General features: G+C 44.3%; 1 protein-coding gene across 1 annotated transcript in view; it reads left to right on the plus strand.

The window, feature by feature from the left end:
* DCBLD1 (discoidin, CUB and LCCL domain containing 1) overlaps nucleotides 1–20,597 on the plus strand; it is a 48,769-nt gene extending 28,172 nt beyond the window's left edge. Inside the window, exons 5-15 of the mRNA XM_069805112.1 lie at nucleotides 133–205; nucleotides 1,929–2,062; nucleotides 6,872–6,912; nucleotides 8,195–8,410; nucleotides 9,142–9,272; nucleotides 11,080–11,227; nucleotides 11,316–11,432; nucleotides 12,944–13,034; nucleotides 14,059–14,108; nucleotides 15,694–15,813; nucleotides 18,235–20,597. Of these exons, the coding sequence (XP_069661213.1) occupies nucleotides 133–205; nucleotides 1,929–2,062; nucleotides 6,872–6,912; nucleotides 8,195–8,410; nucleotides 9,142–9,272; nucleotides 11,080–11,227; nucleotides 11,316–11,432; nucleotides 12,944–13,034; nucleotides 14,059–14,108; nucleotides 15,694–15,813; nucleotides 18,235–18,752 (1,639 nt within the window). The 3' untranslated portion in view covers nucleotides 18,753–20,597. The remainder of the gene's footprint in view (nucleotides 1–132; nucleotides 206–1,928; nucleotides 2,063–6,871; nucleotides 6,913–8,194; nucleotides 8,411–9,141; nucleotides 9,273–11,079; nucleotides 11,228–11,315; nucleotides 11,433–12,943; nucleotides 13,035–14,058; nucleotides 14,109–15,693; nucleotides 15,814–18,234) is intronic.
* The last annotated feature ends 1,918 nt before the right edge of the window (nucleotides 20,598–22,515 follow it).

Here is a 22,515-nt window from a genome sequence, read left to right on the forward strand (position 1 = left end):
CTAGCAGACCATCAGCCGGAACTTACTGCTAAAACGTTTCTTGGTTTGAGAGCATTTATTTTGTACGAGTTTGTTTCTGTGTATCATCACTACACTTCATATTTTAAACAAGCTTCTCTTCTCTCACTACAGCAGATACTGTCCTGCTGGCTGCAGAGACATAGCAGGCGACATCTCTGGGAATGTCGGAGAGGGATACAGAGATGTAAGTACACAGGATAATGAGGGGAAATTTATAAAGACAGAAGAGAGAAGCGTAGCACAACTTGGTTTCAGCTTTTGCTGTTTGACTTTTGTCAGTAATTCTACCCAGCTGTGTTAGATAATACCTTTTATTATCAGTATATGAGTATGTTATCAGTATAAAAGCACAGGGAGACACTTTTCAAACAGACCAATCAATTATGTGAGAATAAAGTCCATTGATTGTCAAATACACCTACTGACTTGCGGTTTCTAGCTTTCTGGAAAAACCGTGCATAGGGTTTGTCCCTCTTGAGGCAGTGCTCACAGATGTACCAAATATTCCTACGACTTCAGCTTTTACTTGTTTGGAGTCCATGCGTGTTTCTTTTCTACAGTTATCTCTTGTAGGAAAAACCCCACATTTCAGTAACATGCAGGTTTTCTTTAAGATTATGCCTGCGGTATCCCAGCGATCTGCTCTGAGACGAAATAAATATTATACACTGCCTAATGACATCCCACTGATAACCACCAACCCCTTGGGTTCTTTAAACCCAACCTCTTGCTCGTTCTTTAAAGCGAAGAAGTTGCCTGAGTGGTTGCATTTATCCACAGTTCACATCACACAGTGCTCTCCTCCCATCATGCCTGTGAAATCTTTACACCTCTCACAGTGGAATAAGTTTAATCATACCACTGAAGTAAAATCCCACCCTATCACAAATATAGCAGTTGCTGAGTTTCCAAAAAGTCAGTGTTCACGTTTAACCTGTTCATCCAGTTATTCGAGCACGCCGCTCCAGCCTGGAAAGTGGCAGAGCTGAAGAAACAAAGAAATGCCATAGTACATTCTCATTAGCTGGAGTTATTCCTCCCCTTCGTTTGGGTGGTTAGGAAAGAAAAGCATCACATGGCATGACCTCATGCAGATCTTATCTGCGCTGAGGAATTTTTGAAAGAAATTTTCCCTCCACCTTAAAGGGGGATTCAGCTTTTCTGATGGGAAGAACCCGCGGGGGTCCCCTGGAGACCTGCTGCCTTTGGGTCCCCAGCCCTCCCCGGAGGGGACAAGCCGGCACCCCAGCTTGCAGGGTGGCAGTAGCCCAAACTGGGTCGGTGTGAAGGAGACCAATCTCTGCCAGCAGCCCCTGGGAACGTCTCCTTTGCACCCTTCTGCCGGCCTTTCTCAGCCTTGCCCTAGCCCAGCGGTACGTTATTGCCACCTATTTGGCACACTCACCTTGTCCTGCCTGTATTTTTCAGCATTATCCAATACTGGCAAAGGGGTTCTACTTAAAACCCAGCAGCAGCTAGTCAACACATAGCCAAATCTCCTAATGTGTGCCATGACTCAAATCCTAAGGCACAGTAATAGACAGGTCTGCCTTCAGGCAAGTCTATCAAGTAATTATTGTTTTCTCTTTGCAAAGAAGAGTTGCCTTGCCTTTGACTTTGTTTTCCTGAGGAGTGACACAATACTTATTAGGTTAAAATCTTACAGCACCTTCTCAGAAGCAGATCATTTGCTTTGTCATTTGAAAAAAAAGTGGCTTTTGGAAATGCATTTTTTTTTTCAAAGATCACTGCTCTTTCTCTCTCCCCTGCCTCTTATTCCTCTTGAGCCTTTGCCGGATTTTATGAGCTGTAACACCTGTATACTAGTGGCTTGGAAGTGAAAGCATTAGCACTTTGTCAGATTGATCCTCTGAGCTTTGGCTTCTGACGGCTTTTCTGCCTTTCAGACCTCGCTGCTGTGCAAGTCGGCGATACATGCAGGCGTTATCGCGGACGAGCTGGGCGGTCAGATCAGCGTCACCCAGCAGAAGGGCATCAGCCGCTACGAAGGCGTCGTGGCCAACGGCGTCCCCTCGCACGAGTGAGTACCCCCCTCGCACCAGTGAGTACCCCCCTCGCACCAGTAAGTAACCCCCTCAAATGAGTGAGTACCCCCCTCGCACCAGTGAGTACCCCCCTTGCACCAGTAAGTAACCCCCTCGCACCAGTGAGTACGGCTGCAGCGAGTACCACTGGTGGGTCCGGCTCCGGGAGCAAACCCCCCAGCACAGTGCGCTGCCCAGATCAGCAGAAGCAGGTGGGGATGCTTTTTGGGGGAGGAAAAGGTGTTAGGTGTGAGTCTAGGGGCTTTGTTTCTACGGCTTTATTAAAATGGTGTTGGCATTGGATATAGGAAAATGTTCCAGGTTTTCAGTGGCTATACCATGTAGGGCGGTTTTTTTTTTTTTTTTTCTCCTTCTATTCCTTCCAAAACATATTTGCAAATTACTTTGTTAGCAGATACATGAAAGTACGATGTTCTGCAATAAACACCTTTAATCGATGTGCTAATAAATCATGATAAATTCATGTTAAAGTTTAAAAAAAAGCTAGGAAGAATGAATAAATAAAAAGTGCCATTAAGCCATAGGGGATTTAATGAACAACTTCTCAAACATTGTGCTTTTGACATGTTCAGAGTTTTTCTCTTTTAGGATATTTATAGCAAGGGTGTTATATTTACCACTTATCTTCTGACTTTTAATTGTACTGTTGTTGAAGTAGAAATAAATCCTCTAATCTCTATCCAGCACAGTAAGCCCTTCCAGCAACTGCCTCTGTCATTCCTGCTGGTTTATATTTTTTAATTTTCAAATGTTATCTGGATTTTACATGAGGCTTTTTTTTTGTAGGAAGGGAAATCTCCTCAGTCCCATAGCCTATGAGAGCTAAGGGAATATGTCTTTTTAATACTCTTTTCCTGGTTTTCCCATGATTTCTCACACCCTCCTGACAATTTTACAATCATGGTTTCATTCATGAAAAAAACCCCAACATCCATTTGGTCTGTTGCTGTGCTTAAACTCCAGCAGAGATTGAAATGCTTTATATATAATGGCACTGGAGTATACAAAGCTGTGTAGCCTGTAGAAAACTAGCCAAAGGCCCATAAAGCCTAAATATTTTCTATTTTTCTTGAAAGGTAATTGCCAAAGAAAATTAATATAAACTTGTTGCAAGCAAAGCAGGACTGAGAGCTCAGCTCAGGCACAAAGCCCCTCCATAACACAAATAATACAAATTCTTTCCATCACACATGCCAGCTTAGCGAAACCCTAAATTAAATATTTTGTGCCTTATCGAAGGATGTTACAGAACCATTTACATGCTTTTGTATGTTCATGATCCTTGAGAATCCCAGAAGGAGTAACTCAGACGGTAGCGCATGAACTGTTATAATGAAAGGCAGCTGGGATTCCCATTTGTATTTTTTTCACGGTACAAGAGCTAGTGGGCAACGAATGAAGCGTATAAGACAGCAAATGTACATACACGTGCTGGGGGAAAACACTGTTTGCATAATTAATGCATCACCTTAACTGCTGAGCGTCCTTTTAATGTTGCCATTCGCAAAATACCCTATACCTTTGACGTGAGTGATGGAAATACCCAGAGATGCAAACTTGTCTCTATTACATCAACTGGGGGAAGTCCCATTTACTTGAAGGAGAGCTGAAACGTGCACTCCCAGGCTGGAGCCAGCCTCCAGGGCTCGAATTTAGCCCATTTAATGTGAGGCCCCTGAGAGAGGAGCGCAGCCCCCGTAGCTCTCCCGCATACTGGGACAGACAGAGGCACTCCTCCAGCACGGTGCACATCTCAAAGGGACCGAGTTGCTCCGAGGAGACAACCGTCGCTTTCTACACATTATATGGGGAGCCATAGGTAAGCGGGCTCATACTGGGTGGGATGCCTGCAAACTAGGTGGCACGGATTTTGAGAAAAATGGGAGTGTGAGCACAGCCCTTCCCGCGATGCTTCTGCTGCTCCTGGCAGCTGGGAGAATCCCGGGCGCAGACGAATGCTGGTGTGAGCCCGTTATCCTAGGAGAGGGAAATTGGAGGATGCAGGGAAATCCTTTTATTTCAAAACGTGAAAAAGCGCTCCTAGAAACAGTGGGCCTATTTACTAGGAAGATGAACCCATGCATTTCATGCTTTATAAAGGCTTTTATGAGAGGTATTTCCAAAGCTGCATGGCTTCCCTGTCCTCGGGGTACCTACACGCTGCAAGAAATTCCTGCGGAGCAGCCAGTGCTGGTGAGAAAAAATTGGTGCTTGGACAGCAGTGCTTTAAGAGCTTTTTAGACGCCCTTACATAAAAGCTTACTCAAGTTTTTAAATTCTCATTTACAGTGGATTTCAGTATTAAAGGTTTAAATTATTTAGTGACTTGAGCCAAAACTGACCTCATCAAAAGCTGCTGCTGGAGTGCGTTGAGCTGTTAAATATTTGCGTTGTAACGTGACGGTGGAGTTACGGCTTGCTGGCTCACCAGCCCGCAGGAGCTGACCTTGGCCTCCCTGACTCCATTTTTCAGTGCGCTTGTTACGCTCCAGCATCTGTGAGTTTTTCAGTTCTCATGATCCATGCGTGGACCTGCACCCGCAAATGCTGTAATGGAGATCAAGTGGCCAGATTTATTGTCAGTTCTGATACCCCAGGACAAATATATGGGGGTTTAACTTTGTAATGTGACCTGGCCTGTGACTGTATGTCTGTGCATGTGAAATCATTTGTCTTTGAAAATGCAAGAGACCGCACGCTTGTGAATTGTGAAAGATGAGATTTGGGGTTAACCTGCGCTGCTTATAAAAAGCTTGCTTGAGACCAACTCTGAAAAAAAAGAAGTATTTGATACTAACAGAAATTTATTATGGGAAGCAGCATCCTTTTTTGGCAGAGCTGCCGGCACAGGTCTCCCCTGCAGTCCCGCCACCAGTACTGTTGGCTAGACAGGATCCTGAAGGTTGTCAGGAAAATGAGGAGCACTGGGCGATGCCATCCCTTAAAGGACAAAATGAAATTTGTGTGATGAATGCCACCTGTCACATTAGGAAACTGATGAATTACCACTTACTGAATTAGTTTGTCCTCTTCAGTGACTTGCAGAATTATAGCAGAAATATTTCAGCTTGATTTCATAGCTTTATAGACCTTAGAAATGCTAACCTCCTCCCTTTCTTTGCTAAAATTGCAGCCCTCTATTTGAAAGGGATCTGGGTGACTTTTTTTACTACAAAGCGTTATCTTATAAATAAGTATTCGAGGAGCGCTGTGATTTCTGTTTAGGGTAGATTTTACTGATCACCACGGGTTTTTATTTTCTTCTTTTCTCTTGAAACAGATTGCTTTGTATTCGCTAAGAAAGCAAAAAATTGTTTTGGCTGTAATGTCGAACTGGTTTGAAGTGAGCAGAGCACATCTGATCGCCCCTGAGGATTGCCCGGGGGGGGGAAGGTGTGGGAGGGAAGGCAGGCTTGAGTTTCTCCTTCCAGGTACTCTACCGCCTACGTGCCCAAATAAATCAGCTCCCTCCCAGTGCTCTCCATCATCTCGGAAGGGCTTCGTTTGCCTGTAGTTATTAGTTTTCCCTCAGTGACAAAAAGAAGCAGTGTTTTTATTGCCCTTGACGTGGGACCGCTTTCCTATTCCCCGTTTGCGGTGCTCTCGAAACATACAGCCGTGGGCACCGCCGTTAGCCCACGGGGGAAATTTTCGTGGCCAACAACAAAGGGCAGCCTGAAAGGGAGCTGTCTTGACGATGAAGTGCAGAAGCTGTTTTGCTGCTCAGTCACGCCGGCCAAGGCTTTTGAAAAGGGGCAAGCGATGCGTGCAGCTAATCGCAGCAGCAGCGTTGAAAGGGTCAGATTTTCAAGAAATCCAAACTAATTTCACGTTAAAACCCAGGCTTTGATTTTCATTAGGCAGAGTCATCACTTCTGGAATGAAACCTCAGGGGCATCTCAGAAAGCGGCTCCATGGGAGGCCAAGCAAAGCTCAGCTTTCCCTTACAGTGGTGATTTTATCTTGTCCTGCATTGTGCAGGGCTGTATGGAGTGGCCCAAGAAAAGGTTTTTCTCCTGAAGCAAAGCAGCCCGTGTCAGAAGGAGGAAGAAAAGGGGAGCCATAGATGTTAATGGAGCAAAAAGAACCATTCCTGATGGGAGGTGGTGGTGGTGGTTCTAACAGAACTGGTTCCCACCCAGGTTAAAACAAGTAGTTTTCATTCAGTCTGGCTATGATACACCTGCAGCCCAAGTAGGAACGGCCAGAGCCGGCACGGTTTAGTCACCATCACGCGTAACTCTTTCACGATGCGTAAGGCTGGATTTTCTTCAAACCAGATGCGGACTTAGACTAATAGGAAGCTGCGGGTTTCAGTGCCCTTGGTCTAATTTAAGCTACTGTAGGCGAGAAGAGACCTGTGCCCGGTGCCGGAGCAGCGCGCCGCCGGCAGAGCCAGCCCCGGTTTGCTTTCCCCATCCTGGCTCTTGGGAATGCTCTTATGTTGCTGGTCTGAGGAGGAGCAGAAGGGGAAAGCTTTCCCGCAGAGGTACAGAGCCTGCGGAGAGGAGAAAAGCAGAAGCGTGCAGCAGGAGTAACAGGCTGACGGGACGGGGAGTCACTTTAAAGCATAAAAAGTGCTCAAAACCATTAAAAACTGATCTGAATTCAGTCATGGTGAGAGATGTACAGAGTGCTTTTACTTGGGTCAGTAAGCAGCCAGCAAAGTAAGTGGCTCTCTGGCCAGAGATATTTTGGTAGATAAAGAGTGATTCTGAAACTGTACCTCGGCATTCCCCTGACCACCGCCTGAAAGGCTGAATTACCTTTTTCTTTTCTTACAGCGGTTCGCTGTCAGATAAGCGGTTTATATTTACTTCAAATGGTAAGAATAATGGCTTTATTTTTAGCTATTCAAATTTTACCTTTTTATTTAAGTATTTTCTGTATAAGTTTTGAAAAGTAATCAGGAGAATGTCAGCTGTGTCTAGGAAGGATATTTTAGGACAGCAATTTTTTAAAATTGGCAAGTGAATAAAAAAATTGAAGGAATGTGAAGTGAGCTAGAAAAAAAATCACAGAATAGGAATAGGTCGTATGCACATAGACGAGAAACAGAAATAGTATTCTGCTGTTACATTTCTGGTGCCAGCATATGAAAAATGGCAATCAGATAATCCCATTTTTATGTACTTTAGGTGGCAGAAAATGAAAGCAGTTTTTCTGCAGACATTTATAAATTCTGTCTTCGTTATACAAGAAGAGAACGAAAACATAGGAGGAATGAAAATATATTTACATTGCACTGATACAGAACGAGTTTTTGTTTATGACTTTCCAAGATGCAAAAGCGTCTTTAATCTGTCAAGCTGTTCATTTGCATAAAACATAGCAAAGAGGGGGGAAAAGTTCGTGCTCGTTCATTTGAATTATATTTCAGTCATCTGAGATAAAATCATTTACTATTCCACTGAAAATTGTAAGGCATGTATAGGCCTTTGAAACTGCCAGGGAATTATTTTTAACTTCATTGAAACCTTATTCCGCTGGCCTGTTTTCTCTGAAGAACCTTGATGTGCAGAAATTTTGCGGGTTCTTTGGTGGAGTTTGTAATACTTACCTGCAGCTATTATCTTCGTGATATCACCTCTTGGCAGCAGTATCAAGGAGCTTCTGTAATGAGTAACTTTCCTAGCCCTAACTGCAGGTGAGAATCATGAAATATTTACAGTAAAGTGTTCCTTTCAGTACAGTGCCTTCATCCAAGAAATGTTTTGTACAGCAAAATTAGTTAATGCCAATCTCAAAACATAAATATTATGTTTCAGAAGGAAAATTTAAAAATATAAGAAGTCTTCACAGGAATGAGACAAAACTGCAGAGATTAAAAAACAAAATAGCAAAAATAGCAGATGTAGTCAGAAGGTGTCACGTATGTAGGAGTTAAATTGGTAAAGGAGAGGGACCGCAGCTCTCTGGTACTGGATCATCCACTACAAATTGACTGGCAAACACCACAGCTAATGGATAGCGTCAGGCTAGCACTAGATTAAACAACATCTGACTTTGCTGCTGTGGGTGGTCTTCATATGTTGCTAGCCTAATATAAAAATATGCTGTGAAAACACAAAATAACTCCTTCTGCCTGTCTGTGTGGGGACTCCTAGGCTGCAACAAATCTCTCAGTCTGGAAGAGGGATTCCTCTCCAAGAGCCAGGTTACCGCATCTTCCTACTGGGAGGAGACCAACGAATTTGGGCAAGTATTCCAGTGGTCTCCCGACAAGGCTTGGCTTCAAGTCCCAGGATTGGCTTGGGCCTCTAACCACAGCAGCAATCGTGAATGGTTGGAGATAGACCTGGGAGAGAAGAAGAGAATAACAGGTATGTGACTTTCTGGTTATTAGAAGCTGGGGTTTCAGCTGGAGAAGAAACTGAATGCAGCTGAAATGCTAATAACGCACTAATGCAATGTTCCTTTCATTAAATGTAATGAAATGTTCTGCATTGAGGAATATTATTTTTCTATTTAAAAAATCATGGCTATTCACAAGACTCGCCTTCCTATAGGGATATAGGATTGAACTCAACTGTCATGCATGCCTGGTCTGTAAACATGCTGTTAGGCTCAGAACAAAATATTTACACAGGGACCGGTAGAGTCTGGATGGATGATAAACGATTGCTTAGGATCTATTCATGATGCAGTTCTGGAATCAATAAGAAACATTAAAGTCATAGCCTTTGAAACAATGGCCCAGGTGAAAGAAACGCCTGTTTCCAACTCCTGGTTTAGTTGTAAAAACGTAAATTACAGTTGCTGCTAAAGATGTAAAGACTGCTGATATGGACCATAATATCAAAACGCAATTATCGTTTTTGGAGTCATTAATCTGGGCTCTGTTAAAAATTCCATTGCTCTAAATTCACAATTTAAAACTGATTTCCATTCTTCACCCAACTTTTAAACTCAATTCCAACATAGTTTGAAAAATAAATTAAGGCCTTGAAGGCAAAGTTCTCCAAATTGTTTTGGCTTCTGTGTTTGCATTTGAAAATGTTCCTTTAAAACAGACACCTAACAAATGAAAACGTATTTTGCATTTTGTGAAAAGGGATTAAGACCACTGGTTCTGGATCCACGGTGATGAATTTCAACTTTTACGTGAAGACATTTACGATGAACTACAAAAATAACAACTCGAAATGGAGAACTTACAAAGGGATTCTGAGCAATGAAGAAAAGGTAAGGGAAAGTGGGAGGGGTAGGAAAACACAAAGCAAAAATGTGTTCGCTGCCTTGACATTGAAGGGCAGGCTTTCACTGTCAGGAATGATTAGGAGTTTCAGACTTGTCTAGACTTGGGTTGTCTTCACCAGGGTAATTTACGGCCATGGAGTAGATAGCGAGCTTGTAGAAACAAGGAAGTTATCCAGGGCTTGCTGAAGTTGTGAGACACACACAGGGAGGCATGTGTATGTCTGTATCCTTCTTTTTAAAAAAAACCAGTAATTACAGCTGTACAACAGGCTGTTTGGGCAAGCCTTAGCTCAGCTCGGCGCTTGCCCGTGCCAGGAACGCCGTACCAGCGCAGAAGCGTTGGTCGGTACGGCACCAGCAAAGCTGAGATTCGGCTTCAGATGCAGCGGGATGGTGAACGCAGCCCCCCAACAAGCGAAACAACCGACTCGGGTAAAAGCACAGGGCTGCTGGTGGAGCTGTGCCCATGGACCCAGCTTCTGCTCAGGCTCTCTTACGGTCACCAGGGACTGCACCGCTCCCTGCCCCTCGCTGACACAAGTGGGCACAGCCTACGTCTGTCAGGATTTGAACTGAACGTAAAATAAATGCTCTTGCACCACAATACCTGTCCGCACAACAGCTTTCACAGACTCTGAGCGACTTTAACAAGTAACAGATAAAAGCAGTGCAGCTAGTTCCTGCAGACAAAGGATGTGCTGCACAGGTTCGTCTGACAACATTTTCCCTTGAAAACCTCAAGTTTCCTTTCAAACAGAAAAAAGAAACCCCAAAGCCCCCCTCCCTGCCCCCCCAGCGTTCAAAGTCAGACCTTCACTGATCATTTCTGAGGGAGCTCAGCTTGCCCCAGGATAAGGCTCTACCCGGTCCTAAGTCCTGACGGCAGTTTTTAAAAACTTGGTAGAGCTGTAGAGAGATTTCCTACTAGCTCCGATTTTCTTAGCTTGTATGGCAAGGAATTTCACTGCGCAACATTAACTGGTTTAATATTTTTCAAATGTTAAACTGGAGGGGTGTTGGCCCAACAAGTGACAAATCAACCTAGTACTGGCTGAGCTGTGAAGGCTATTTAAAATATGTGGGTTTGCAGTTTTCCACAATGACTTGTTATATACAAATAATCTTACTAAATTATTATATATGATCTTAGTTTCAGCGAAGGTGCATGACAAAACCTGTCCCATCAAAATCCCAAGTGGCCTAGCATTTTATCTAAGATATGCTGAGCTCACTTCCCTACCTCATCGGGCTTGTAAGTTCTCCTTGATCATGCTGAAGCATCTCTGAGAACTAATTTTGCAAGGACTATTGTTCTGCACACGGGCTGAACTGATTCTGGGAAATACAGAAAAGGAGACACAACCATGTAGTTAATAGTCACTCCTCAAGCTTGATACAGAAAACTGACCATTTTACTAAAATATCTAGAAATATTTCACTTCAATTTTTTCTTTTTACATTTTTATCCCCTGTTGCCCAATTAAGGGTGCTGCAGTGCTATTAAATCAAAAATTATATCACTATACCAGCATACATTAACTAGAAATTACACAGCATTGAAACAGTGATAATCTTTCTTCTCTGAGCTAACAGCAAAATGCGATATCTGTCAGAACTAAAAAGATTATTTCTTTCCAGAGGTCTCAATTCCAGAAATCCTGTGGCTGCATCCCAGATTATCAATATATTTTAGTTTTAGGATAATGACAAAGTTTGAAGTTGGATGTCAGGAGCACTTTGAAGAAACAGACTTTTAAAATGGAGCAAACAACATGCTGATGTTTCATTGCAGGTATTCCAAGGGAACTCCAACTCCGGTGACATAGTACGCAATAACTTCATCCCTCCGATAGTGGCCCGCTATGTGCGAATTATCCCTCAAACTTGGAACCAAAGAATAGCACTGAAGCTTGAGCTGATGGGTTGTCGAATAATGCAAGGTATGGGGTAAGCAGCACTCCCCGGGCACGGTGCTTCCAAAGCCCCTCTGCTACCACAGTGCCACTGATGCTCCCTTCTCTTTTGCAGCTAATAGTTCATTTACGCATTCAATGTGGCAGAAACCGAGTCAGAGCACGGAAACCTCCCTTGGAAAGGAAGACAGGACTGTTACGGAGCCCATCCCATCGGAAGAAACTAACTTGGGTAACGCTACCTAGCACTGCACTTTCTCTAGGATGCATCATGTCTTCAGCCCAGCCCGAGGGAACTTTAAGCTCTCTCACAAACCAAAACTTTTATTTTCCCTTCAGACTTGATTAAAGGTTAACCATAGAGAGAAGAGGGAGGAGCATAGGTTCTTTCTGTCTTAAGCCACAGAAAGAGACGGAAAGCCTTAGTTTTCCTTGATGTGTGAAACATCAGGCTTTGGTTTCCCTGTCATATTGCTTTATTTGCCATGCTTGGTTGGTGGCTCAGGGGACTATACTGAGCACTCATCAGCATTTTTTTGAGGAGCTCTTCCTCACCCTCTTCCTATAATTTTATAATTTTTGTAATACGTGAGGCAGTGGTCTCACAAAAATTACCTTCTCTCTACACAACCATGACTCCCCCCAGAGCAGGTCCCCAGCTCCAAGCAGCGTCCAGTAGCGCACGGTTGTGTAACTAAACACTTCTCCATAACGCCTGTGCTCATGGGGGCTCAGACAACCTTCGTTTGCATACTTCTCCCTGAATTTGCAGTCTTCATCCTTCCATGTTGTGGAGCCAACTTTTTAGATCTTAAAAAGCAAACAAACAAAATTTTTGCTTATACCGACTGCTTAGTGGACGCATAGCCAGGCAGGAATTACCAGACCCACTACACCAAATGCTGCTACCCATTAGGTAGCTGATAGTTGTAGGAATGTCTCTGTAAAAAAAAACAACCACCCTGGTTATAAGAAGCAATCACTGTAAGAAAAAAGCTCCTCTAAAACTGCATTGCTCTTGCCAAGAGCAAGCTCAGTTCACCTGTGCAGCGGTATGGGTAAATTGTATCCATGTTCACTGAAAATGAAACCTACTGAGATTTCATCTGCTAAATTGTAAATACCCTGTGGACACGTGTACTACCTTATTCTCACAGCCTGGTAAGTGTCTGTAGGAATAGCGAATGGTGCACTCCTGACACAAGAGCCACCCCACTGCTAATTTTCAAATCCCTGCACTAAACCGTGTTGTGTTAGAATTTACCAGGGGCTAAGCAGGTTTTTCCCTAGCTCCACTCCTGGAAACCTTTGAACTATTTTGACTGAAATGTTTCAACCGGTTCAGCATGCGCCAGATACTTGGCATGTAAAATTGCAGCCTCATTTGGCACTTTTATAAGCAACTGAAAACAGAGTGAGTAAGTGGCTTTTTAAAAGTTACCTAGAAATAAGGCAATAAGAAGGAAGTGCTCTTTTTAAGTATGCATACAGTGCTTAAGTCAAGCGTCAGCCTTGAGAAAGTATATGTAACTCTTTCATCTCAACACTTCCACATACGTACATGGCAACCAAGTATGGCTGAGGAGTGGTCTTGCAGTTTTATAGTCCTACATTTTCATGCTCTCTTACAAGGAGCATTCCTGCAAGATTATCTGCCTTTTGCTGTATTCTCTGTAGTAAAAATTACCAGCTTCAGAGTAATTTACCTTTTAAACTTTTATCCTTTTTTTTTTTCTCATGCAGGCTTAACGCTTACAGCTATAATTGTCCCCATCTTCATCGTGCTGTGTCTGTTCCTGTTCTCTGGAATTTGTATCTGTGCAGCCCTACGCAAGTAAGATACTGGCTTTTCTCATAGGAAGCATTTGTGGCTACCTAGCTAGCATGTCCAACTACGTGCCTTCTTTCAGAGCCTCTTTACCAGGGAGCTAGAAATTGATCCTGTTCGGCAGTCTTCCTTTTAAGTAGACCTCATGTCATGTCTCTGTAAATTGTATTTCTTATTGTACATCTCCCCTAACCGGACAAAAACGAAGGTAAAGCAGGTCAGAACTGCACACCCCAATTTACTGTCCAATATAACTCTTCAGCCTACATATACCCACAAATACTAAGGTGTAACGCAATCGAAGACAGAATAGTTTCCACACCAAAGCCAAGTAAAAATTCAGTGAAGGGAGGATTTGAGCTATCTATCTGGATCATTCGCTTTTATTTCTCTCCTGTTGTGTTTCTGTTTCCCAGTCCTGTAAGTCAGAGCCCTTCACCTAGCAGGCTGAAAGCAAAGCCCAGGTGTAAGGAGTTGCACACATACACTGGTAAGCAGCTAAACCCAAGCCACTTCATTTCACAAGGGAAGCAGCACTGCTAACTGGGATTCTTGCTAGATGTCCATGGGTATGAACCTGCACTTCCATGTAGAGCCTGGAAATGCTTCTGTCAGCCCATGGGTATTTGGAAGTATAAGCAATGCTCTGGTGATGTTGCTCCATCACTAGCGGTACCCAGCTCTGTCCGGGATTCCCAGTAAACTTATAAACTAGCCAAAGAATTCAGAAGAGCAGACACAAAACATAACCTAGAGTGACACATATAGACATGGACAAATCAAATCGATGAGTGCCAGACACAAGAAATTTGAACACCAGCACTCACAACTTGCATATAGATGGGGAAAACCGAAGCGGCAAAACGCTGGTTTGCATACCTTACGTGCTAGTAAACACCAGCCTCTAAGAACTCAAAAGTGAAGCGTCGTCCTCAGCTGCTAAAGACAAAGGCTCTCTCTGCTGGAGCTAAGGCATGAAGCTGAAATGCTGTGAGTGCAGATGTTTATAAATGCTTTCTTCTCCCCGCAGGCGAGAAGCCAAAGGACTTTCTTATGGATTATCCAGTGCTCAGAAATCAGGTTAGTGGAGAATCATGCACCTTCTCCTGTCCTGTCCATTGAGCCGACAGGAAGGGGTTTATGCAACTAAGCATGAAATGTTTATGAAATAGCATCCACGTTTCCTCGTTCAAATTCACCTCTTCATACAAGGGAAACGGCAAACGATAGTCCCACCGGTGTCATCCTAGCACCGTGCCCAAAGAAACAATATAATTTGGTTTCTATGACGGAAAGGCAATTAGCAAAAGATCTGTTATACAGAGTGCATAAATTAGCATATAAGAGTGCTCCCAGGTGCCCTCCCTTTCCTTCCCTCCTCCAAAATACCTATTTTGCAGAAAACGGCTGCTTTCCTTTTCTCTTCCCCACAGCAGAGGGGATTGCCTTTCTCTAAGAGAGCAAGGGCTAATAATTTTTTATGGCTTTAATATTTCCATCTTACTGCCCTCCCTGGTTGGGACTGTATTTGTACAGCCTAACAATACTGAATTGTACTTTGTGTGTAAAATCTGAATATAGGGGGTTGGCTTGAGGACTCTGCTTTAGGAGATGCCTGCAAAACCCTGGTGAAGTATATTCTTTGTCTTGCTCAAGAATGCTTTCTAGAGTGCGGTCTCCTATCAGCTTGGAAGTTGGGGTTTAGCTGTTTTTCCTGGCCAACCAACTCTATAGAGGAATATCCTTCTGAATCGCGGCTTTCCATAAAAAAAGAAACCACCAAGCAATTCACATGTCTCTTGACAAGTGCCTTGCAATAGCTCAGCTCCGAAATTTCAGCCCTCAGCAGATGCTGACGTCAGTGAAAGGAATGCTGTTACCCACTGCAGCTTGCCCTCATTAGAAAATTAATTTGTACTTAACATCATATTTGCTAATATGATTTTTCAAGGTCACATCATAATCCTTTCTCACTTGCTAATGAGGACAAATCCCAAGAAATTGGAGATAGCCTCTTACCCAGTCAGTTCATTTGTTGTGTGCGTGCTTCATAAATCAAGCTCCTAAGCCCTCGTGACCCAGGCTTGGGACTTAGAAAGCTGGGAGCTGAACCCAACTCTCCGCAGACCTCCTGTCGCAGGCTCCAGGCAAGTCCCTGACACTGTGGATTTTTTTCTTTTCTGTCTGACTAGGATGTTGTGAGAACAAATTAATTGATGAGTGCAGGTGCTCAGATATCAAGGAAATGGAAGCCATACTAGTCTACCGAAAAAAAGACATTTTAAACATTATTTTTGCCACATACGCAATGGTAAAACATGTAACTGATTTAAAGCTGGTATTTTTCTGATACACTTTAAGAATCACTGCAGACACCTACAGTGTTTGAGCCCTTCTTGCCAAGAAAATCCTCTACAAAGTTTTGTTTTCACTTGGAAATCCCAGTTGATGATTCACTTTTTCCCTTTCACCCTCCAAATTTAGGGGGCTTTTTTTACAAACAGCCCATTTTAGTCTTGCTTTTTAACAAGAAAAGCTTGTTAACAAGCTGCTGTTAATATATTGACAGCAATGAGTACACCAAAACTTAAACTTTCTGGTAAGTCTTCTGATTGCGAGCATTTAACTTGCTGCTAAGCCTTCTATTTTTATATCTTTATCATAGGTTGTTGGAAACAAATCAAGCAGCCCTTCACCAGACATCAGTCAACTGAATTTACCATCAGCTATAATAATGAGAAGGAGACACCTCAAAAACTAGATCTGGTCACCAGTGACATGGCAGGTAACACGCGATGGATTCATTTTGCTCTGCACGCAGAGCAGGTAACAGGGAGAGGGATGGGCCGGCAGTGTTACAAGCTCCAGCTCTCATGCAAGCTATGTTGGAAATTTTTTCTTGGAGTTGTTGGGAAGGATTTCCTGACTCTGAAATAGTTACGAGCTGAAGGTAACTGGGGAAGGCACTCAGGCATGGATGCACTGCAAGAATGTGCCTAGGATAGGACAGTTTGCCTTTGCTGACTAATTTTCGTGTTTCGATTTAAACACAAATGTCTCTGGAAATGGAACAAAACATAATGCCCCCTGCTGCTGAGCAAATAGAAAAATTGCTTAGTTGGTTTGTGGTGGGATTTCATGCCCAGCTGGAAGTTGTGCCGAGATCCCTGTGCAGCTTTCCTGGTGCCTGAACTGTTTTGGAGACGAGACCCTCTGAAGTGGAAGCAGGTAGATGAGATAGAAGGAAAAAAAAACAACCACAGTGCTTCTCTCCTGTGCTACCTTGGCTCCAGGTCACTGTTTGGATAGAGCAAATCCCCGCATCAGTACTATTTGGATCCCAAAGGGATGGTTTTTTAATTCATCCTCTTAGCACATCTTATCCCTGCCTAGTTTAGTCTGTCTGGAGAGGCTAGCGAGACCAGCCATTTCATGGGATCAGTGATCAGCAATCTTCCAGAAAGATCAATTTGCTGTTTCCAGCCTCCAGACCTTAGAAATTCCTTAGAATTTCTCCAATGCATTTGGCAAACACATTTAAAAAACAAATGGATGGTTACTGTAATTCCATATGGTGCTACCCTGGATATCTTTCAAAGATGGTTTCAATCCTTTTCAGAAACTTTCAATATAAATATGCAGAGACCTATAAAGCAGTTTTATTTCATGAAGGAAAGGGAGTGAATAAAGGTTGCTCACAAATCACAGTTATCTGGCCCCCCTGGCCATGCCTGGGGAGCCTCTGCTCTCTCTGTCCTCCACTCCTGCCGTGTTTGTGGGAAGTCTTAACTCTCAGCCTGGCCAGGCAGCTCCCCAGCCTTAGCATTTCACCTACAGTCTCCTTAAAAATAAGAAACACAAAATAAAAATCTGAACGCAGCCCAGAAATGTGCCATTTAAAAATTTAATCGCAGAGAGCGCGCAACTTGCATACAGCTTAACATGCTCCATGCAATTCCGTCCCTTCGAATCCCCAGCTGCCTGCTGGTCCCCAAGGCAGCCAGGAGCAAGTCGAGATGCTTCATCCTGGGTGAGGGAGATTGTTGGGGATGGCAGCAGCGACGCTGGGGAGAGCTGCACCACTTACTTAGTGAAATATCATAACACCTTCACCCTACATGCTGAAGTTTGGGACGTAGCCAGGAACTGCCAAAAAGATTCACAGGACATATGGGATCGAATTCGACGCTCATGTCAGATGAACCACGATGCCAGAACAGAAACTGAGCTAACTTCTTCACGCCTGCATCAAAACATGATACTTTAGCAGTGTCATTTACTAGAGCTGTTCAGGCCACCGTATGCATCCGTAAGAGATTGTCACTAGCACCAAAGTGAGAAAGCTAGAACGCTGAATTTTCTCATAAGAGTTTTACTGGATTTCTTTGAAAACCCTTTTAGTCCAGATCTCCTTCTTCAGCCTGGCATCTGCCTCGACTCGAGGTGCAAACACCACGCTTCTGGAGGCCGCCTTTCCTCCATCTCGCTCCTTGCTCCTGCTCGGGCCGTTCGCCCGTCCCCAGCTCCGTCCCCGCTGTCCCCCTTGACCGGGACGACCGCCCGGTTCCCCCGGCAGCGCCGGTCCCGCTTCTCCTCCCACGGCTGGTCCCCCTCGCGCGCCCGCAGCAGCGCTGAGCTGGCTTAGCGCCTTTCACACTTCCCTTGACTCTCTTGGCTGCTGTTCCGCCTAACTTCATCCTTCCTGTCACTCAGCTACTGCGAGATGCCTTTTAAATAAAGCCAGCGCTTGGTCAGGCTCCTTAAGACTCCTCTGGGCATTTTAATTATTCCAAAAGTAGAACACTTGTTTTGGAGAACTTCGCCTTTGTGGATCTTCGTGCAATGTCCTTTGTCCAGTTTGTTGCTAATATTTTGTTGACTTCTCTCTTTTTTTAGGGCCTTTGAGTGTACTCCAGAAATGATGTTAATTTATTTGGGTGGGTGGGTGGGGAAAGGGAGGGAGGCAGTAGGAAAAGAGGTGGCAGGTTGGAGTTCCTCCGTGGAAGAGCAACCTTCTGCAACGCTTGCTCACTGAAGGAGCTTACAGGACCAGCGCTGGGGAAAGGTTGTCTCACACCCCTGATAACCATGCGTTTGATACAATAACCGAGCCATTTTTCAACATAAAATACCTACTTATGCGTAAGTATTACATACATAAAATAACCAATCTATGCCTTATTGAGCAGTTCGTGCTTCCTTTTAGATTATCAGCAGCCTCTCATGATCGGGACTGGGACGGTAACACGGAAAGGATCTACTTTTCGACCCATGGACACCAAAGACGAGGGAAGAAGGGGGAGTTCAGAGTTCGAAAACCACTACCACTGTCCGCACAGAGCTAACCGGCACGAATACGCTCTGCCCCTGACCAGCCAAGAGCCCGAATATGCCACCCCCATCATAGAGCGGCACGTAACAAGAGAAAACAATTTCCCCTCTGAAAACGGCTACAACGTACCTGTCCTCTCATCTCAGAAACACTCCCTTTCTGCCGGCAGCTTCTCTAGTTCATGTAAGACCGATAACAGGAACGGAGACTATCAGACACCCCAGAGTGTCATAAACTACGACAAACCCAAAGTTAACGGTGTTCTGACCTCCGTGAGCTACAGCACGGACTACCAGAAACCTCAGCCCAACGCCCTCGGGAGCGAGGGTTACTCAACGCCCAGAGACTGCCTAAAACCGATAAGCCAGACAGCAATGACAGCTCTCTTGTGATCTGCCGAGCAGGAGAGACGCGGTGCGCGGGAACGTCGCTGCACAGCTTTCTGAAGCGAAAACAGAGTTTGGAGGGACTCCGCTGCGGGAGGCAGAAGGCAAACAAGCCCTGTGTACATAATATTGCAGTCTTGCTGGGTTCTGACATCTGAAGAAAGCATATGCTGTTTATCGCTGTTTATAGCAAGAGAGATGTTATCAGTGAAGACTGTACATCTTATTTTCTGTAACTGATCTCAGTGCTCCATTTGCAACGTGTGCAATTTGTACATAGCTTTTATTTAAGGAGAATTTCTTGTTTCCTTTTCACCTGGGGGATTGAAAGGATTGCAGAATAGCCTATTTAAGAAAAACGGGCCTCCTTCTCCGTCTTTATTTTACCTGCTGTTGTACTGGCAGCTGTAAATGGTGTATCCTACGGTTGTGGTCGTTAATCTCCTTTCCTATGATAACTGAAGATAGGGCATCACTGTAGTTCTTACTGGGAGGGTAGAAGAAGTAAAACTACTTGAAGCATAACGTGCACAAGAGAAGGCAGCTGAGCATTTAAATACTGTGCTCAAATCCACCTTCCCGGCTGCTTTTTTAGCAGCAATTCTTACATGCTTGAGTTTGACCTAGCATATGAGCTGAGCCTGTCTAACGTGCTATTCACATTAGAAACAGGTAGAAAGGCTGGAACCAGTTTTGGGTTCAAGCCACGGTGATCACTCTGCAATAGAAAAAACAACAAACAACAAACCCAACACCTGTCAGGCTGTTTTTTTTTCCAGGAAATGTGTGTGGAACCAAAATGTGAATTTACAGCTGAGAATTAAATCCTGTTCAAGCCCTAGCTGATGCTTTTGCTGCTAACCTATAAGGAAATTTGTTCCTTGGCACAAAGCAGCAAAATTCCTGAATTCTTCATTGCTCCACTAGGTATTTTTCTGTCTTACAAGTTTAGCGTAACATTTCTATTTGAAATATTTTGACTGAGTAAAACACAGTGTGTGTATGGCTTACTGTTGCAGTTAAATTTGCAAGACAGCAGATCAGCACAGTTGTTTTCAAATAGTTTTTCTTTTGCAGCTAACGTTACCCTTAATTCTGTTTTTGGACAAACTTGAAAAAGCGTGGGGAAAGGTGCAATGTATCGCACAGTAGCTGGCTCCTCTTTCAGCAGAGGCGTTGTTGAAGCAAAACAGCTTCTGGTAGCGACTGGGACCGTCCGCTGCTGTTCTACCTGCGGTGCTTCGAGCGTCACTTTGAATTCGAAAGCTTGTCCTAAATCGTCAAGAAGCAATATACTTCTGGGAAGGAAGAATGGTGCTATATTTAAAGCACAAGGTTGGGAAACGAGATTAGTAAAACCTGGACTCTGGGAAAGTCGCTACCTGAAGGCCCTCCGTTTCCTTGCGTGTAAACTGGCAATAATTTGCAAAGGATGCAGCAAAGATTTGTGGTCTGTTTGCAAAGTGCTTTCAGATCCTTGGGTGGAAAGTGCTGTCAGGGTACAGACTAGTTGCAGTGATACTACTCAAAACTATTGCTAACTCCAGCCATATCCGACCTCAAGGCAAGCTCTTGGTGGGTTCTTTGCAAACGCTTGTTTTGTGGCCTCAGTGGTACCGTTCCCTCACGCTGCCACACCGTGCATTTGATTCCTGTGCAAAGAAAGAGTCAAGGTAACCTCGTAGCCTCCCTGTGTTTGCTGTCAATACAGTTTCTGTGAAATGTCTAAAACACCTCAGGTCCTGAAGTGAAACAGCAGCAGCCTGTTTGTTAGACCGAGCTGGGCGGTGTTGTTTACCTTCTGTTGTTTACATGTCTGTGTAAATAAAGAACACTGGTATTTGTAAATCAGTCAGACAGGCCTGCTACTTAACTCGGTGACTTGATCACTGCCGCACACCCACTCTCGTCACATATCCCACAGGGTGAGAAAGAAGCGTTCCTTATGCCCTGCAAAAGTGCCAGTTGCGCTGCTGCAATTCACAGCCCCAGTGTGATGGGCTAAAAAAAGATTCTCTCTGTGCCCCATTTAGCCTGGCGTTTCTGTCCATAAGCTCTAGAGAAGAAGCACCCACGAACACGCTGCTGGATGCGTATAATTGAGGAAGGGATGACGATGCCCTCCTGATGAGCCTGAAACCAATACTCCACCCACACAGCTAATTAGCCTGACTTGTCACTTTACAAACAAGCAGTGTTCAGTAATCAGGGCTACTCCCCACCTAATGAGGCACCTAGGTAACGCGGCAGCACAACAGGACCAGGCAGCAGATGACGCTGCTTCCATTATAATAATCTTTTTGCGTGCTCCTACCATGTGCTTTGCGCATCTGCAGCATGCTGCAAGTGTCAAAGAGTTCTTGGTAGCATGCACCCATTTCTGCCGCCGTTCAAACCCATCTTAACACAGCTGGTTTAGCCTAATGAAAAGTTGGGTCTCAGTTTGCACCTTGCCTCCATCCTGCGCCCCTCCTCCCCAAGGAGACCCTGCAAAACTGCAGAACCATGGCTTAAAACAAATCCCCGAACATCTCCATCCTCCCTGGGCCACAGTGGCTCAGTGCTGGTGGGGATGGAGGCAGTGCAGCACCTCTGTAGTCGCTCACGGCTCCTGGTCACTGCTATGGTGCTTCACAGTTCACGTCTGAGTGACTGCTGAGGGCGGGTAACATCAAAAGCCTTGAGTTTCTCCATCTTGGCCTGGGAAATAGGAAGTTTCTAGTGACCCCAGCAGCAGATATGCAAGGGAACTTCCTACCTGTGTAGTCTCTCTATCCTGATGGTGGTGGAGATACTAAATCCTGGTATAGGAAGGAAAGGGGACTGCCTGAATCTTCCCAGTGGTAGTGGCTCATCCTCACGCTCATCCTCTGAATGGCTTCTCACATGCTGGTACATCAGACTCCACTTTGTTCTCACCATCAAAACCAGTCACAAGTATAAGACAGGCAGCCTTATCAAGCATCACACATTTGAAAATCTTCCTTCCACAGTGAACGTTAGAGCATGCACCATTTTGAGACATTTGCACACTTGGAAGGGCTGCATTAGTGCTGGGTCTCTCTCCAACATCTCTAGAGATTGTGTGAGAGCAGAGTCTGACCCTCTGGTCGATGGAGACTTTCAACAGCGTTTCCGTACCAAACTTCTTTCCTGAGCAGGCACTCCCAGTAGGCTGGAACAGTAAAACCAAGCCAGAGTTCACAAGAAGGTTAAATATTAACTGATCACAGCACTAAGAGCCTGCCTCTCCCAGCTGCAGCTGACAGCAAGCCTCTGACTTTGCCAGGAACAGGGTCACACACTGTAACAGCGCATGTGTCTGACCAAGGGAATTGAAGAAGGCGGCTCTTGAGGCAAGAACTTGTAAAAGACGATGTACGCTACCTACAACTGAAAACCAAAAATGACAGCTTAGCATACATTTCCAGCTGGTGCCTTACATTTAAAAAACAAACAAACAAAAAACCCCACAAAAAATAACTACAACAAAAGTTCTCAAAATACCACAGCAAAAATATAGATGTTCTTTGCTCTCACCTCCTTAGACTGGGAAATAGATTGCAAATTCTTGTTTCTTCTGCTAAGTACCTTTCCAACGCTCAATACAAACGCTTTTTTTTCTTATCAAGTGTAATTCTAAGGAGTATTTCCCTATTTCTTTCAGTTGCTGGATTTTTAACATCAGATATTAAACCCGACCTTAGTACCTACCAGAATCTTTACATCCAACAGGCAATCGATTAAAATTAGTCCTTGACTTGCAGAC

Source organism: Haliaeetus albicilla, chromosome 17 (assembly GCF_947461875.1).
Source record: "Haliaeetus albicilla chromosome 17, bHalAlb1.1, whole genome shotgun sequence".
NCBI lineage: Eukaryota > Metazoa > Chordata > Aves > Accipitriformes > Accipitridae > Haliaeetus > Haliaeetus albicilla.